This window comes from Bos indicus x Bos taurus, chromosome 1 (assembly GCF_003369695.1).
Source record: "Bos indicus x Bos taurus breed Angus x Brahman F1 hybrid chromosome 1, Bos_hybrid_MaternalHap_v2.0, whole genome shotgun sequence".
Classification (NCBI taxonomy): Eukaryota; Metazoa; Chordata; class Mammalia; order Artiodactyla; family Bovidae; genus Bos; species Bos indicus x Bos taurus.
In genome coordinates, this window is record NC_040076.1 from 153,231,436 (window position 1) to 153,249,438 (window position 18,003).

At 49.1% G+C, this 18,003-nt stretch overlaps 2 protein-coding genes across 2 annotated transcripts in view; both read left to right on the plus strand.

Annotated features, from left to right (window-relative positions):
* The first annotated feature begins 482 nt into the window (after positions 1 to 482).
* Positions 483 to 1,960, plus strand: LOC113897185 (collagen alpha chain-like). Its single transcript, XM_027549649.1, has 2 exons — positions 483 to 1,088; positions 1,863 to 1,960. Exons 1-2 carry the CDS (start codon positions 806 to 808, stop codon positions 1,874 to 1,876), a joined length of 297 nt encoding a protein of 98 aa, XP_027405450.1. The 5' UTR covers positions 483 to 805; the 3' UTR covers positions 1,877 to 1,960.
* Positions 1,961 to 2,065: 105 nt separating this feature from the next.
* PLCL2 (phospholipase C like 2) overlaps positions 2,066 to 18,003 on the plus strand; it is a 211,260-nt gene continuing 195,322 nt past the window's right edge. Inside the window, exon 1 of the mRNA XM_027549575.1 lies at positions 2,066 to 2,380. Coding sequence (XP_027405376.1) covers positions 2,081 to 2,380 — 300 coding nt within the window. The 5' untranslated portion in view covers positions 2,066 to 2,080. The remainder of the gene's footprint in view (positions 2,381 to 18,003) is intronic.

Consider the following 18,003-nt stretch of genomic DNA (forward strand, 5'->3'; position numbering starts at 1 on the left):
TGTTGTTCATTGATGTGACATTAGATGTTCACACGTAGGCCCAGATTTGCAAGAGAGGGATAAAAGTCTGTCTGATAGGTTACGAAAACAGGAATCCAGATCAGAACCCAAACACCCCCCCAAGAATAACAGGTATCTGAAGTTGCTTCAGAGGCAGGGAAGTGGGGATGTGTATGTATGGAAAGCTGCTTTCCTCCTCAGAGGCTCCTTGGCAGTTGGCTACACCATGCTAATGAAAGCAAGGTCTTTAAGTTCACCCCCCAGCGGACGGTCAGTTTCTCCTTCGCGCCCTGCGGGAAGCGCATTCCCGGAAAAGGAAACACACGCGCTGGAGAAGCCGGGGAGAGGGCTGGAAGATGCGGGCAGGGCGTCTGGGGTGGAGAGGGGGGCGCCGAGCTAGGGATGTGGGCCGTGTTTGGCTCCAAGGGTGGACAGCAGGGGTGTGGGGGAATGTTGGCGCGCAGTGGGGGGGGGGGGGGGGCGCGACAAAAAGTGACAAGATTGGGGTGTTCACGCTGCTGACTCGACCTGAAATACTGGAGGAGGGAGGAGGAAGGAAGAACCGGAGGGGCCTGCTTAGCGATCCAAGTAGGGTTCTTATCCCAAAGCGGAGGCTGACCCCGGGCGCGGGCTGCGGACCAGCGGGCATCCCTGGCGGCCGGCTCAGGGAGGGCGCTTGGGGGCGGACGATGTGACGAACCCCTGGGGGCCCGGGCCGGGCTCTGCCCGCGTCCCCGGCTTCTCGCCTCTCGCTGTCCCCTCCGCCGGCCCCAGCGTCCTTGCCACGGGTTGACCCCGCTCACAGATGCCCGGTTCAGGAGAACCTAGCTGGTTTCTGCACGCGCAGCGGGTCTGGCCCGCGGGGGGGCCCCGAGGAGAAGGCCCGTGGCCTGCGTGCTCGTGGCCCCTCGGGGCGCCGGCGGCTGACGGGCGGTTGCCAGAGCTCCGGAGGGGCCGGGGGCCTTCGTCGACCCTCAGCTGCCCACCGTCGCCGTCTGCTGGGCAGCGAGGTCCCCGCGGCCCGATGAGCCGGCCCGGCGGGAGCGGCCGCGACGGCGGCGACCTGGAGCAGGAGCCGGGCGGCCGCGGTGCGTCCGGGGAGGGGAGGGTCCCCGCGGCCCAAAGGGGGCGGCGCGGAGCCCCGAGGAGGCCGGGGGGTGGGCGGGCTGGTCCCGGGCGCCCTGCCCGCCCTGCGCTGACCCCGGGGGTACCCGGCGGGCCCGGCGCGCGCCAGCCTCCGGGGGGGTTGGGGTCGGGGGAGACACCCCCGCCCGTCCGGGGCCGGGGGGGCCTCGGGAGGAGCCTCCGCGTGGCCGGGGCGCGTCGGGGCGCCCGCCGCTGCCCCGAGCCCGAGGGGGGCGCCCCTTCCCCCCGGGCCGCGCGGCGTTTTTGGCGCCCGCGGCGGCGCGTGTGCCGGTCGTGTTTCTGTACCGGGTGCAGCGCCGGCTCCGGGTGCCCCGTCCCCCCGGGAGGGCGCCTCGTCCCCGGGGTGGGCGCCCGGTTCCCCGCCGTGGGTCCCGCGCGGTGGGTGCCCGGTGTCCCTCGCGGTGGGTGCCCCGTCCCCTGGAGGGCGCCCCGTCCTCCGGGTGGATCCCGCGCGGTGGGTGCCCCGTGTCCCCCGCGGTGGGTGCCCCGTCCCGTGGAGGGCGCCCCGTCCCCCGGGGTGGGTCCCCCGCGGTGGGTGCCCCGTCCCCTGGATGGTGCCCAGTCCCCGGAGAGCGCCCCGTCCCCGGGAGGGCGCCCCGTCCCCGGACAGTGCCCCTTCCCCCGTCGCCCCGGGCTGCGCGCTGCCCGCGGCGCGTGTGCCGGGCGTGTCCCCGGGCCCCGGGCCGCCTGACCGCGTCTCTCTTCTCCCCCTGCAGGAACCTTCCGATAGTCCCGCCGCCGCGGCTCTGACCGCGCGCAAGGCGAGCCCGAAGCCGACAGCACATCGAAATTAAAAAAAAAAAAAAAAGAAGAAGCGGAAGAAGCGGCCGAGGCGGCGGCGGGCGGAGCGGCGGAGGAGGGGCCGCGCGGCCCGGGCGGCGGGGACGCGGGGACGCGGGGACGCGGCTTTGTGCTGGCGGGTCGCGGGGCGCCCATGGCGGAGCGCGGCCGGGGGGCCGCCGGCGGGGCCCTGCCCTCCTCCCCGGGCCCGGTCCTGGCGGCCAAGGGCGCCCTGCGGGCCGGGGCCGGGGAGGGCGGCGGCGGCGGGCGGCCCGGGCCCGGGCGGGCGCGCTGTGACAGCGCCGGGGTCTCCAACGGAGACTGCAGCCTCGGCGCGCCCGGGGGCGAAGCCCGGGTCGGCCCCGCGCTCGCCGCGGCCCCCGGGCCGGCCGCCTGCCCGCTCCCCAGGGACAGCAAGCCAGGCGGCCTGCCCCGCCGGAGCAGCATCATCAAGGTAGGTGGGAGAGGGGCGCGCGTCGCCCGCCCCCCGCCATCCGAGGTGGGGGGGTCCTTCCCCGGGCGGCAGGACTGGGAGGCTGGAGGGGGAGCCCCCAGCTCCCGGGAACCGGGGCTGCGCCGGCGGCGCTGCGGGCGGCAGAGCGGGGACCGGTGCGTATGGCGTTTGGGGAGGATGGAGAGGGGTGCAAGGGGAGCTGTGCTCAGTCCCCCGGGACTCGGGGCTGTCACCTCTGCAGGGCTCGCCTGCAGCGATGGCCCGGTACCTGTCCGGCAGGCACCCTCTGCCAGCGGGCAGCCTTGGCTGGTGGAACAGACCCCTTGCCCGGTCTCCATTGTATGTTAAAGACAGTTGGTGATCATGTGAAAACATTTTCTTAAGAATCGAAGGCAAGCTAACAGAGATTCTTCAGTAGGGTTTTTTTTCCCGATGGGTCTGTAAGTTGCCTCTTGCCAACGGTGAGACTCAGAGGGTGCACAAATCCCTGGTCAACTTAAGAGAAATGGAGTAGGTTTCTGAAGGTCCAGGCACCTTTCAGCTTTCTTAGGGTCAGAAGCTCTGGGAGATTACAGTCCTGCAGGGTTTTAATCTTTTGCTTGCTGCAGCAGGCAGGCCTCCAGTTCTGTGGAAGTTCTTTTGGGCGGTTTGCTGTTTTGATATCTTTTTGCCTGGTGTTATTTGGCAGAAGGAAGTCAGCATTTGGTGCCTCTTGAACTCCAGGAGTAATGCTAGGAACTCCTGAGTTTGTGGTGGTTTCATCTAACATTATGTTTTGGTCTGCAATGTAAACGTATTTTTGGAGACATGAAGTGAAAAAAAATAAATGATCCATGAGCTGATCAGATCGGAGCCTTTAGGCAGGACCAGCTCTTTCTGCTCAAGTTTGGAGCAAATATGAAAACGTTGCTTTCTGAAAACCGAGAGGTCACGGGGACAGCGAGCACCAAAGCACCGTGATGGGCCTGCACCCACCCTTCCTGTGGCAAGGAAGGTAGGACGGGCCCCCGTGAAGAGGATTGGCACTCGGGGTGTTTGAAACTCAGCTGGACCTACAGGAACCTTCTGAGGAGCGTGCAAGTGTCCGACGGCGCTATCAGCTTCTGTACTTATCTGGTGAAATACAGCACCTTGCAATTCCATGTAACAGGCAGTTGTGAAACTGCTTTTCGCTTTGTCATCTTTTGCCCAGTTCACCTCTGAGAAAGGGCAGGGCTGAAGGGCTTAAAGGTCAAGTTCATGGACCATCTGCAGGAGGTGTTTAGAGTTGAACTAAGGAAAGCAGAGCAGGTTATCGCTGCACACGTACCTAGCTCTTGGTGACTTGTATTTTCTTTTACTCTGCCACTTATGTTGCCGTGGGAGTTGCTCTCAGCCATGCGTGGGAATCAGTCCCATTGACAGAGTTACGGGTCATATCTGTTTTTATTGGTTACTAGATAACTTGTGGTGATTTTGCTTTGTGGTGGTAATGAAGTCTGAGGTGGAAATTCCAGAGAAGGTGCAAGCTCATCTTAACGCCTCTGCCTCAATTTTTTTTGGAGGGCCTGTGTTTGCACTTCAAAAAAAAAAAAAATTCACATTTTATTGGTGTCTGCAGTGGGGTTCACAGTGTAACTTATTTAATTATAGCAGCATCTGTTTTAATTTTACATTCATGGGAGACTAGGAAGGATGGTTTGCCAACATTTCTGATATGTGGAATTGAGAACTTGTTGGTAGATACCTTTTTTCCTTGAAGATTCTAGAAGCACATGGGGAACTGATTAATTACTCAGAAATCAATGGAATTTTGAAACTTACCCACGTATCTTCATCATTTTTCTTCTTTCTGTTGAGGGCAGCTGTTCCCTTGTTCTCAGGTGTATCCCTAGACATACATTGTGAGGAAGTTAGGGGTTCAGTATATTGCTTCCTGAATGAATGGAGAAATGGCAAGGAAGTATATGTTTTTTCTAAGTTCTTTTAATTTCTAAAATGGCTGGTTGGAATTTCCCAGTCTTGTCTTATTTATTGTCCTCTGTCTCCCCAATTGACTCCTTTTTCTTGCCTCCACTTTCAATGTGCATTTTCTTAATACCCTTTAAGACTATGGAAGTAGTGTTGAAAGTTGCTCAAGCCTGGATTGGAGGGCAGGGGTATGCTATATTTAAACAGGTAATTACTCAGTATCTACTGCCTTTCAGTTGGCGTCTTGAAGGATCCAGCTTTTAGAAATTTAGCGTGGCGTTTTCCTAAAGACACGGCAGCCTAATAGACTAAAGAGATCTTTTACTTTAATCTCATAAAGCAGCAGATAGTGCCCAGATGTTTTTGTCACATGAATGGCGGAATTACATTTCACTTTTGTTAAACAGGTAATAAGCAGCTTAGCAGGAGCCCGTGTGAAGCAGCGGTGGTCTCTCCTTGGTCTCTAGAACAGCAGGATGGACGCAGGCAGGTGGAGTGGAGAGGCAGTGATACCTTAGTGGGCCTGGCGACGATGGGGCTTGAGGGAATGGCACGGAGTCTGGGTGCTCACTCCTGAGCAGAGGCGTGCAGCTGGGTGCGCTCGTCGCAGTGCTGGGCTATGCCTGCTTCCTGGCTTCCATCTAATGCCTTGCAGTCTTGATCTTCCTCTTAGGTGGGGACCCCCAAGTCAGAGAGAGGAATAACAGCGGAAATGGGATAAACAGTGGGTAGTGGAGGGGACTGTTGCTGAGTGCTGGACATATGCAGTAATCCGCTGAAGGCTGACCAGGATGGTATTCCTTATTTAAAATTATTTCTTTGGAACTCCATCTGTTTTGTAAATATGGTGTTGAGAAAGAAATTGTTACAAAACTACATTTTATGCCAAAATAGATGCACAGATTCCTACTAAGAGAGCTCCTTGCTTATGATAAGAATGTTGGTGGAAATTCAGAGTGAGCAGCCTGGTAGGACCTTTCAAGTACCTTGTGAAGAAAAATAAATCATGGAACTCATCACCAGACTTTTCTACTTTTCCTTAGCTGGTTGAAAATAATATTACACTTTTTTAGATTTTTCGCAAAGCTCCACTGCTAGATTTTTAGGGGAGAAGTCATTATATTTGTCATCCTAAGTCGTCTAGTAAACGAAAACATCACTTTCATTTTCTCTTTCCGTATTTCATCACACCATTCACTACAATCCACGCTTTATTTTGAAACAATTAATTTGGTTAATTGTTCAGATGGCATTCTTTTTTTTTTAAACAGATAGCTCCATCCTTTAATTCTAGAGTTTGATCTAAAAATATGAAGTGGCATTTTAAGCCTTGGATTTTTTTTTTAAGTTTTGAAATAAATGAAGTTTAAATGTCCATTAGTTTGGGTGGTTTACTTTAATCAAAACTAATTAAATATTTTGGATGGCACGTCAAAAATCATGCTGATTTGCATAAAGTAAAATTCACTCTCACTACCGCCTAGTCCCGTGCAGTTCGACCATCACACGGTCATGTAGCGGCCGCCACAACCCAGATCTGGAGCAATTCTGTCGCCTCACACGGTTCTCCCAGTCTCTTTGTAAGCCTTCTCCTGCCCTGTCCTCAGACCACAGCGGGTACTGATTAGGGTATTGGTAAAAATAAGTTGGAAATGTAGCCATTATACTATTCAGGTATTTAAAAGTGATGATAGCAGCCATTGTTTCTGAAACACTATTCATATGGGCAAAACACATGAGGAGTGTGCATTCTGTGGCCTGGTCTTGCTCCCACCATGGGGGCTGGAGGAAACCCGCGTTTGGGGGTCGCTGCCTGCCCGCGGTGCTGGCGCTGACTGTTGGACTCCGTGGGCATGGCTGCAGGTTACGCTGGCGGTGTTACCTGTTTTGTGTAGTTAAGGTAGTATTGGTTTGGGAACACCAGACTTGATTTTTCCCCTTTAAATGTGGGGGATTCTGCAGGGGAGGAAGGAATGTCAGTTTCTGCTGTCAGAAGAAGTTGACAGATAGCGTAGCCAGCCAGCCGTCTAGTCCAGAGCCTCCGGTTTCACTGGGTCCAAAGCTTTGGCCTTGTCCAGGAGGCAGTGCAGCTCCCCTCGTATCGCTGGTTGCCCCATTAGAGTGTCACGGTGTGTAGGAGAAACTCACACTAACTTTGCGCGAACGTGGATTCCCCACAGCTTGATGCCGAGCCCCCAGCGTGGGAAGGCTTTTCACATCTATTATGCATATTTAAACAAAATATTTAAAATGTACCTTATGGTTTAAATAAACTAGACTCTGTGCAGGCAAAACCTGGGCTATATTTCTCCGTTCTGCCTAGAAAGCCAGCACTCAGTAACCCTGTTTTCTGAATTTCATCTGAAAAAGTAGTATCTCCATTTGATTTTAGAGGTTTTTTTTTTGTCTGAATGGGGGCCCCCAGGAGCGGGAGAGACTGCTGGGGGAGACAGCACCACCCAGCAAGCCTGTGGGTGTGTCATGAACATTCAGCCCACAGTAACTGAGTCACAAGGTGGGTTTGTCTGTAGACAGGCCGCCGGGGTCGTTTAGGTCAGAACCATCTGATGGCCAATCAGTGAGCCTCCCCTTGTCCGATGAGCCTGGCCCGGCTCCCTGGCTGCTGGGAGGCGGCGCGCCGGGCTCAGCCACTCAGAGCCTCTAGCGCGGTTCAGAGTTCAGTTTCAGAAGGCGACAGGGGGTGTTCCTTTTCAGACACTCACAATTGCTTGCCCCCTCTGCTACCTGCCTGCCCTGTCTCCCAGCCTCGCCTCCAAACACTTGTGCTGGCCGCCTGGTGCTTCTCGCCAGGTCCAGAGACACAACCGACAGGAAACTGTCTGGTTTTCTTTAATTGCTGCTTTTGGCCTCTCAAGTGAGTTTCTTAGAATGCTCTCTCCCAGAATCTGTTCAGTTCCTTTTATAGTTCTCTGTGCTCTGCAAGGGGTCTAAACGAGACTGTTCTTTTTCGCTTTTGCTTTTGCTTTTTTTAATGCTCAAGTTCCCCTTGCCTCAGAATTTGACACAACAGGGCAGTGCTATCTGTAGCCCAAAGGCAGGTATAAGTGGAGTGTGAACATTCACGTTTTCCCTTCAGACGCTTACCTTACACCTTTGTATCCAAGAAGAGATGCTGTGTTCCTTACTAATGATAACCTTTGGCTGTTATTATTTGCTCGTCTACCAGACCTCCGGATGAGTTTAGCTATTTTCTTTTTATTTCAAATGAATGGATGCTGGTGTACAGGGCGTATTCAGATATTTTTACCAGTCAGCCTCAGGATCTAAACCCTGCACACGGCCTGGCGAGCATCTTCCTGTTGATAACGGTGAGTTGAGGGTGTGGTGCCTGACACGGGTGTGCGTACTGACTCCAAGTCAGAACCCCCAGAGGGGTGTCAGTAGGACCTGTTTCCCTTGTGTCAGAATAATTCCATCCCTTAAGGGGACTCAGAGCATGGAGTGACTTGCACTGAGCTCCAGTTGTGTGAGCGGGCCAGTCTGCTGGCAGGACGCGGGCACCCACCTGTCTCGAGGGGCAGAGCAGGGCGGCTGGGACGCCTTGCCGGCCTCTGGTGCGGGGTCCCGAGGCAGGGGACTTAGGCCACACCTGTTCTAGGTGGGAGTCTCAGCGGGCTGGACAGGCAGACCAGCTTTTGCTGTGCTTCGCTTGAAGGCGCGTCACGGGTAGGGCACTTCTTACAGTTTGAAGGTTTCTGGCAGCCCTGTGTCCAGCAAGTCTTTCAGCGCCGTTTTTCCAACCGCATTTGCTCATTTTGTGTCTCTGTGTCCCATTTTGGTAATTCTCACAGTAGTTTAAAAGATTCATTATTATTATATTTGCCGCAGTGATCGGTGAGCAGTGGTTTTTGATGTTGCCGTTGTAATTGTTTTGGGGCATCGCACTCTGCGCCCACATTAGATGGTGAACCTAACCCGTGTTGTGTGTGTGTTCTGTGTGTGGGCTGTGTGTGTGTGTGTGTCCTGACTCTTCTCTCTCCCTCCCCTTGGGCTTCTCTCTTCCCTGAGACACAGCAAGACTGACGTTAGGCCGGTTAGTAGGCCTGCAGTGTCCGCTAATGGTTCAACTGAAAGGCAGAGTCACACATCTCGCACCCTAAATCAAAAGCTGGAAATGATTCAGCTTAGTGAGAAAGGCATATCAAAAAGCCCAGACAAGCCAACAGGTAAGCCCGGTGCACTCAAGTTGTGAATGAATGCAAAGGAAAAGTTCTTGAAGGAAATTAGAAGGGCTGCCTCGGTGAACACACGAAGGATAAAGCGAAACAGCCTTCTTGCTGGTGTGGAGAAGGTCTGAGTGGTCCAGAGAGAAAATCCAACCAGCCACCACATCCCCTTAATGCAGAGCCACATCCAGAGAAGGATCCTAACGCTCTTCAGTTCTGGGAAGGCTGAGAGAGGTGAGGAAGCTGCCGGAGAAAAGGTTGAAGCCCTGAGGTGTAGGGAAAGACGCCGTCTCTGTGGCCTCAGAGTATAAGGAGCAGCAGCAAGTTCTCCCAAAGATCCAGCTCAGGTAATTCAAGCAGGTGGATACACTAAGCCACAGATGTTCAGTGTGGATGAAACAGCTGTGTATTAGAAGAAGATGTCCTCTGGGACTGTCAGCGCTAGAGAGAAGTCATTGCCTGGCTTCAGAGTTTCAAAGGACAGGCCGACTCTTACTAAGGGCTAATGCCGCTGGTGACTGTGTTGAAGCCAGTGCTCATTTACCATTCCTGACGTCCTGCGGCCCTTAAGGATGATGCTGAATCTCCTGCCTGTAAATGGAGTAACAAAGCTTGGGTGACAGTACGTCTGCTTCTAACACAGTTTACTGAATATTTTATGTCCACTGTTGAGACCTACTGCTCAGGAGAAAAGATTCCTTTCTAAACATGACTGTTTATTGACAACGCATCTGGTTACCCAAGAGCTCTGCGGGAGATGTGCAGTCAGATTCAGGTTCCACACTTGTCAACACAACATCCATCCTGCAGCCCAGAGACCAAGGAGTAACTTCAGCCCTCAAGCCTTATTGTTTACGAAATGCATTTCCTAAGGCTATTGCTGCCATAGAGAGTGATCCCTCTTGATGGATCTGGGCAAAGTCAACAGAAAACCTTCTGGAAAAGATTCACCATTCTAGATGTCATGAAGGACACTCATGATTTATGGGATTCATGGGTTCAAATACCAACATTAACAGGAGTTTGGAGGAAGTTGATTGGAACCCTCAGGGAAGACTTTGCAGGGTTCAAGACTTCAGTGGAGAAAGGAATTGCAGATGTGGTAGAAACAGCAAGAGAACTGGAATTAGAAATGGAGTCTGAATTGCTGAAATCTCATGATCAAACTTGAATGGATGTGGAGTTGCTTCTTACGGATGAGCAGAGAAAGTAGTTTCTTAAAATGGAATCTAGTCCCAGTGAAGATGCTGTGAAGGTTGTTGAAATGACAAAGGACTTAGAGTATCACATAAACTTAGCTGATAAAGCAGCAACAGAGTTTGAGAAGAGTGAATGCAATTTTGAAAGAAGTTCTGTGTGGGTAAAATATTATCCAACAGCATTGTATGCTACCGAGAAATTGTTCATGAAAGGGAGAGTCAATTGATGTGGCAAACTGCATTGTGTCTTGTTTTAAGACATTGCCACAGCCACCCTACCTTTGGCCATCAACGCTGAGGCAAGACCCTCCACCAGCAAAAAGATTACAGCTCACTGAGGGCTCAGATGATGGTTAAGCTTTTGTTTTTAAACCAATAACGTATTTTAAAATGAAGGTATGTACATATTTTTTGAGACACAATGCTTTTGCCCACTTAATAGTCTACAGTATAGCATAAACATAGCTTCTGTATGCGCTGGGAACCAAAAGATTCCTGTAACTCTCTTTATTGTGATATTCACTTTATTGAGGTGGTCTGGAACAAACTCAGAATATCTCCAAGGTACCCTGTATCCCGAGGGTCTTGATCTGTCCTCAGGATGCACATTGAATGTCCAGATTATTTGGGGGGCAGAATACTGGCGGGAAACTAGAGGGTGCGAAGTTCGGTGCTTGGATCAGATTCTGGCTCCCTCTTCCTGTTGGCCTTGGGCAAGATATTTAAGTCTGTGTGTCTACTTAATCCATCTCTAAAATAGAGATAAAGAAATTCCCCCCGAACTGTTGTCATGGAGATTAAATGAGATGATGTACGTGAAATATTCAGAGAAGCATGTGGCCAGTAATAAACACTCAATAAGCAGTCCCCCCATATGTTTGTTTTTCTGATTGTTAGTTTCTGGTGCTTAGAGTTGATCCTGAGATGCGCAAACTCATTTGGCTTCCTTTGAAATGGAGATCACCAACACTGCCATCTCCATTTTGAAAGCTTTATATGTTGAGATAGAAAGAATGTACCCCAATAAACTTCGCAGACTTATCCTCAAGATGCTTCACGAGTGACTTCTGTTTCGGTGCCTTTGGAAATCTTGATACATCATTATAACGGAGCACATACCTAAGAAGCTCCACTTCAAACGTCGGAGGGCGCTGGACATTAGTTTTATCGAGACAAGCTCCCACGTGTCTTGGTTTGCCCAGGACAGTGTGGATTTTACACCTTTTGTCCTGACGAAGTTGTTAAGAGTGCCTCCTTCTGCTCTCAAAGGGGTCCCAGCTTGGATGGTAAATAAGGTGGCCGCCCTCCTTATCTGCTCCTCAGGAGCCCTTTGCAACAGCCGTGTTAAAGCCCCAGGAAACAGCGCTCTGTGCCTGAACTAGCCTGCCCTGGCCTCTCCCTTCTCAGCTCTAATTCTTCCCTAGGGCTTGGCTCGGTCACCCATCACTCTAGATGGACTGTTTCCTTCTCTGCTTTCCATCTGCCCTCTGCCTGTATGCTGATGCTTTATGTATGGGTCACCTCACCTTATTCACTTGAGTTTATGAAGACATTTAGTTTAATGTCTTGTGGAAAGCACGTATTTAAGTATATTATTTTTCAGCGAACGTGTGCATGGGTGAATAAGTGGGCACAAATGACGTGACTTACCTTGGGAGTTGGATGAAGATGTTGTTTAGATGTAGCTCCACCTGGTTTTGATTGGAATATAAAACTCCGTGGGCTATGTATTTCAAATAAGTTTATTTCATATACATAATTTTGGAAACAAGCGAATGGAATGGAAGTACCTTCATTTATTTAAGTTGGATCCAGGAATTTGGTTGGTTCCAGAACTGTTCTGCAAGATGTTAATGTAAACGATCTGTTCCTTTTGTGCCCCTGAAATAAGATCTTTGAAATTTTCTTTGGTCTTACGTTCTGCTCACAGAGTTTAAAAAGCATGGCGGGAGAGCTTTACCGTTTGTTAAGGCATTTAAATACAGTTTTTGGTATTTGGTTTCGTTCATATTTTTGGTTTTTGTTAAAGAACTAAATTACTTAAACTTTCATCGCCATTGTTATTGGGTTGTTCAAAGATATTCATTGAAAGTGCTTGCTGTAAAGCATTAATAATAAAAAAGAAAATGCAGAAAGAATACAGCGTACTGACAGGCAGCGTTGCATGGGCAGAACCTTGACTCCCTCAGCGTATTGTGTCACATGCTGCTACCGTGACGTGAGCATGCTACCTTTTCATTGCATTTCTACCTGCCATGCAACCTTTCCCTGCAACTCAAGGACTGGTGAGGGTGAGGCACCAGGACCCTCACTCGTCTCGCGCAAGTCGCCCCTCATCGTGCGGGGAGCGGTTGTTGGTCCCTTTTTACGCACAAGGAAGCCTGTTCCTCAAGTTGTGAGGATTTCCAGGCAAGATGACGAGCTTGCGGGGCTAAGCCGACGCCCAGACCACGCGATGGACTTGGAGGCGCACGCTCTGCCTGCTTTTTCACCCTCTTTCCCCTTCCTCTTCTGTAATGTAGACTTGACTTTTCCCTTGTTTTCCTGTTTGTCCAAGCTGTTCGGGTTCCTCAATCAGTCATTTCTACCAGTCCTAGAATATACGGCTGATTTTTAATTAAAACAGCTGGACCTCTTGTGGCTGAATCTTGAGATGAAGCCAGCGTGGACTAACCAATAAAAGGCCGTAGCCATCGTCCAGTCCTCCTCACCACAGGGTTGTGTCTGATCTGCAAACCAGAGTTTTGTTCTCTCTGCTCTCCTTTGATGGATTTCAAAGCTTAATAGAAGAGGATCATTTCCTTTTTTTTTCCTTTTACAAATTTGACTTACAGTTTTTAGGGTCCTGGAAGGTAAAGCAGATAATAGTAACTATTTGTTTTTAGGTGAGTTTTTTTCTGGTGACATCTGTCCCTACTATTGTTTTGGAATTGTCAAGTAATTATAAAATTACAGAATATGCCTTCAGCACCTTCCTTGCTGTGAATTCAGTATTCAGGCATCTTCTTGGAGTACAGTGAATATACGGATTTGGGAATAGTGGATATTACCACCCCGGAAACTGAGCAGCTGGATTTAAAAGTGATTAATAATGTAGATTCATGGGATTTTTAGAGCAGAAAGAGATCATGTAAAATTCTTTTGTAGTTAGAGACACACAAGGCCATACTGATCAGTACATTTAGCTTCTAGCTATGGTTGAGTTCATCTATTTGCATATTAGCATAACAGAATTGGAAAAAAATTTGTTATGTAATACTGCAGTATGTGAGTATTAATAGCACGAGATATGGTCTTCCAAACAGCTACCTTTGAGAATTTGTTTTTTTGCTATAGATAGCTGTGTGTGTACACATGCTGCACTCGCGCATGCATATACTCTGAAGGCTCTGTTTATAAATAGGAGAGATGAGAGCAAGCCGAACCGCGTAGTGCTGGTCGGCTCGCGTGCTGTCTCGTCAGAGACTGATGGGTAGCAGGTGTCTGTGCTCTAAACTGAAAGTGCCCAGGCTGGGGCAGCCTGCTTTTATGGAGGTTGCTGAGGAGGCTTCTGTTGCTTTTGACCAATTAGTGTGGCCGTGGAGGGATAAGTGACCTCGTTTGCAGCTACCATTAGAATCACAAGCTCTGTGACTCTCTCCATATGGTTCCCTGCTACTTGTGATTTTTTTATCTTCCTTCTAAGCTCTGATATCCTGTGGGCATAAGGAGATGTAATTTTTCTAATAGTTAAAATGGTTTAATGTTTGTTCTTGGAGGAAATACAGTGAGTTGCTTAGGCTTTTATTTCTATTAATCCATGCTAATAGATTATATGAAATATAAATAGAATTATTTGGAGGTTTTCATATTGGAGCTGATAGAATTCCTGATATAATATGGGTTTAAAGGATGTGTTTGTCTTTGGGGTTTTTGGTGGTTTGTTGAAAGAGATTTACAGGTTCTTTCAAGGCTTTCTCTGGCTTATGTATATTCCCATAAATGTATTTTCTGTACTTTAAAATGATATTGGAAGTTGAGTTGCTATGTCATAGAATATGTGTATATTCCGCTTCAATAAATATTATCATGTGGTTTTCCTGACAAAATCAGTTGACACGCCTATCGGGTTATGTGAGTTCTAATTGCTCTGAACGCCTCCTAGTTCTTGGCATTGTTAGTGGTTTTGCTGTTTTTAAATTGTACCTGTGATGGTTATGCAATGGTATCTCACAATGGCCTTTATTATCTTTTAAATAAATACACTTTATTTTAGAAGCTATTCCTCAAAGGGATATTGTAGTCTGGTACTCATTCTTTTTTCTGAAGGGTTTGATAGTTTTAGTTATTAATCTTTATTTTAATTTTTGTAGGAGTGTAGCTGCTCTAGCCGTGTCAGTCAGTTCTGTGTGTATCATACATGCATCTCCTCTTGTTCTTAGACTTCCTTCCCATCTGGGTCACTGCAGAGCACTGAGCAGAGAGCCCGTGCTGTGCCATGGGTCCTCAGTGGCTGTCTGTGGTATTCATAGCGGTGTGTATATGTCAGTTCCAATCTCCCAATTCATCCCACCCTCATTTCCCTCCTTGGCATCCATGAGTTGGTTCTCTACCTCTGTGTCTCTGTTTCTGCTTCGTGAATAGGATCACCTGTACCATTTTTCTAGATTCCACGTACAAGCGATTTTTTACGGTGCTTGCTTTTCTCTCTGTTACTGTGTGACGCCTCCAGGTCTCTGCACATCTGCACAAATGGCGCTGTTTCATTCCTGTGCGTGGCTGAGTAGCGTTCCATTGCAAATGTGTGGCACATCTTCTCCGCCCGTTCCTCTGTTGGTGGACATTCAGGCTGCTTCCAGGTCCTGGCTGCTGTAAACAGTGCTGCAGTGATCAGTGGGGTGCATGTGCCTTTTGGAATGACGGTTTTCTCTGGGTGTATGCCCAGGAGTGGGGCTGCTGGGTCATGTGGTGGTTCTAGTTTTAATTTTTTTTTGAGGAGCCTCCATCCTGCTCTCCATAGAGGCTGCACCAATGTACATTCTCCCCAACAGTGTAGGAGGCTTCCTTTTTCTCCACACCCATTCTGGCATGGATGGTTTGTAGATTTTTGGATAATGGCCTTTCTGACTGGTGTGAGGCGATACCTCCTTACAGTTGTGATTGCATTCCTTTCTCTAATAATGAGACACGGTGAGCATTTTTTTGTGTGTTCGTTGGCCATTTGTGTGTCCTTTGGAGAAATGTCTGTATAGGTCTTCCCCCCATTTTTTGACTGGGTTATTTGTTTTTTTGGTATTGAGCTGCATGAGCTGTTTGTATATTTTGGAGATTAGTTCCTGTGGGATGCTTTGTATGTGCATACTTTGTCCCGTTCTGAGGGTTATCTTTTTATTGTTTATGGTTTCCCTTGCTATGCAAAACCTTTTAAGTTTAATCAGATCCTATTTGTTTATATTTGCTTTACTTTTCATCACTCTAGGAGGTGGATCAAAAAAGATATCACTAGGATTTATGCAAAGAGTATTTTGCCTGTGTTTTTCTCTAAGAGTTTTATAGGGTCAGGTCTTCCATTTAGGTCTCTGATCCATTTTGAGTTAATTTTTGTTCACTGGACTTTAGGTTGCATTTCCCTGATGACGAATGATGTTGAGTAACTTTTCATGTTTTCTTGGCCATTAGTATATTTTGCTTTGTAAAACGTCTATTCAAGTCTTTTGCATATATTAAAAAATTGGGTTTTTGTATTTTAATGAATTGATTTGTAGGGCTTCTTTACATTTCCTGGCTGTGCCTTTTATGTCATATTTATATTGAACATTTCTTCTAGTGTGTGACTTTTCTTTTCACTGTCTTAAGGGATTCTTCTTAATGAATGTCAGTTGCTCAGTAGTGTCTGACCCTTTGCAGTCCCATGGACTGTAGCCTCCCAGGCTCCTCTGTCCATGGAATTCTCCAGGCGAGAATACTGGAGTGGGTTGCCATTCCCTTCTCCAGGGATCGTATTGTCCAGGGATTGAACCTGGGTCTCCCACATTGCGGGCAGATTCTTTACCACCTGAGCCACCACGGAAGCCCCTCTTAATGAATAATAGTTCTTAATTCTAGTGAAATCCAGTTTATCAGCATTTTCCTTTGTGGTAGTCATTTTTTTGGTGTGTTCTATTTAAGATATTTAAGACCATGAAAATACTCATCTATTTAACTTCTAGAAAATTTATTTTTCAAATTTAGATCTCCAATCTATCTGGAATTTATTTTTTTTATGGTATGAGGTGGGTGGGGGTCAAGAGTTTTCTTTCCATATAAGCATGCAGTTAATTTATCCAGCACCATTTATTTGAAAATACCATTTTCCCCCATTGCATTGCATCAGCCTGTTGTCATATAGCAGAAGACTTATATGTGTGTGTTTGTTCTGAGTCTGTCTTGTTAGGTTGGTCTGTTCGCCTATTCGTTTGTTCATACCACCCTGTCTTTCTCACTAGGGTATACCCAGCAGATGGTTAGTCCATTTGGGTATCAAAAGACACGTATAAGAATGTTTGTAGCAGCATTAGCCATAGCAGCCACAAACTGGAACCAACCCAGATGCTCGTCCTGTGAAATAAGCATATCACACCATGGAAAACTACGAAGAAAGAGACAGACAGGGAGGGCAGAAAGAGCCGATGACCGCACTCTCACCCCTCGAGATAATGTTGAAGGAAAGAGGCCAGACGCAAAAGGATGCAAGGAAATGGCACCCCACTCTAGTGTTCTTGCCTGGAGAATCCCAGGGACGGGGGAGCCTGGTCGGCTGCCGTCTATGGGGTTGCACAGAGTTGCACACGACTGAAGCGACTTAGCAGCAGCAGCATTTATGTAGAGTCCAGAGACAGCCAAACTCATTTGTGGTGTGATGGAAGTCTTAATGCGTGCATGCTCAGTCGCTCAGTCGTGTCTGACTCTCTGTGACACCATAGACTGTAGCCTACCACGCTTCTTCGTCCCTGGGAATTTTCGGGCAAGAGTCCTGGAGTGGGTTGTCATTTCCTTCCCCAGGGGATCTTCCCCATCCAGGGACTGAACTTTGCTTCGAACTCTTGCGTCTTCTGCCTTGGCAGGGGGGTTCTTTAACCCTGAGCCACCTGAAAAGCCTGGAAGTCGTCATAATGGTCCCGTTTAAGGCTCACGACTGGCAGGCGGGACCCCAGGGGCTTCTGGCCATCAGTTGTTTGGTTGCTGGGTCTGAGAGTGAAGGATCCATTTTGTGAAAATCCGATGAACTGTATATGCCTCTAAATTTTTCTGGCGGTTGATTTTCTGCAAATCAACAAGTAAGTTGATTTGCACAATTGTGAATATTGATCGAAGTCAAATACATATAGGTTGCTTCACCCCGCACTATTTAGGATGGTGCCTTTCATAGTCTCTGGCTGTCTTGTTGATAAACGTGGAAACCAGCTTTTGGCTGCGGAGGGTCACTCAGGCTGTGGCGTGACCTGGCGGAAGCCTGAGCTGCGTGATGCCGTGGAGGGCAGGTGGGTGCCTGCTGAGAAGCAGCGCTCGGTGGAATCCTTCCCGAGCTGTGTGATGCCATGGAGGGCAGGCGGGAACCCACTGAGAAACAGCACTCAGGTGGGATCCTTCCCGAGCTGCGTTGGGAACAAACTGGGAGCTGGGCCTGGGGAAGGGGGCAGCCTCTTGGTCACTGCTGTCCTCCTGCACTGTTGTGGTCGCTGCGGGTTTTGATGATTGCCTTGGTGTGATTCTGCGTGTTTCCATGCCTTCGGGTGCGCTCGACAGGTTTGATATATGAAACTGTGCTATTCGCGCAAAACCTGGAGAAGCGCTCATCTGTGGAGCACCTGTTCCGCGTAAGAGTTTTCTCGAGAGCACTTTTGATCTCAAAAGCAGTGAACCAACAGAAATAAGTTATCCAAGGTCATAGACGAAAGCGAGAGTTTGGGGTTGACCACCGAAGAGCAACCTACCTGGGGTCACAGAGTTTTGGCTCTGCTGGCATTTATTAATATCTTGTCCTATCAAAATGTTCCTTCAGGTTGGGAAAGCACTAGCTTTTCAAATGGGTCCCACTGGAATTCTTAGGACACTGAATTAACCAGGATTCTAAAACATGCTAATGTGCAGATCCACTCCAAAACAATTAAATCAGAATTTCCAGGGTTTTCCTAAGGCACCCTGGGAGATTTTAGAGTGTGGCCAGGGTTAAGAAACGCTGGATCCTTTCTCCTGTGTTGGGTCTTGGACTCTTGGGCTCTGTTAGGTACGAGCGAGCAAGCAGCCCCAGAATCGTGCCGGTGACAGG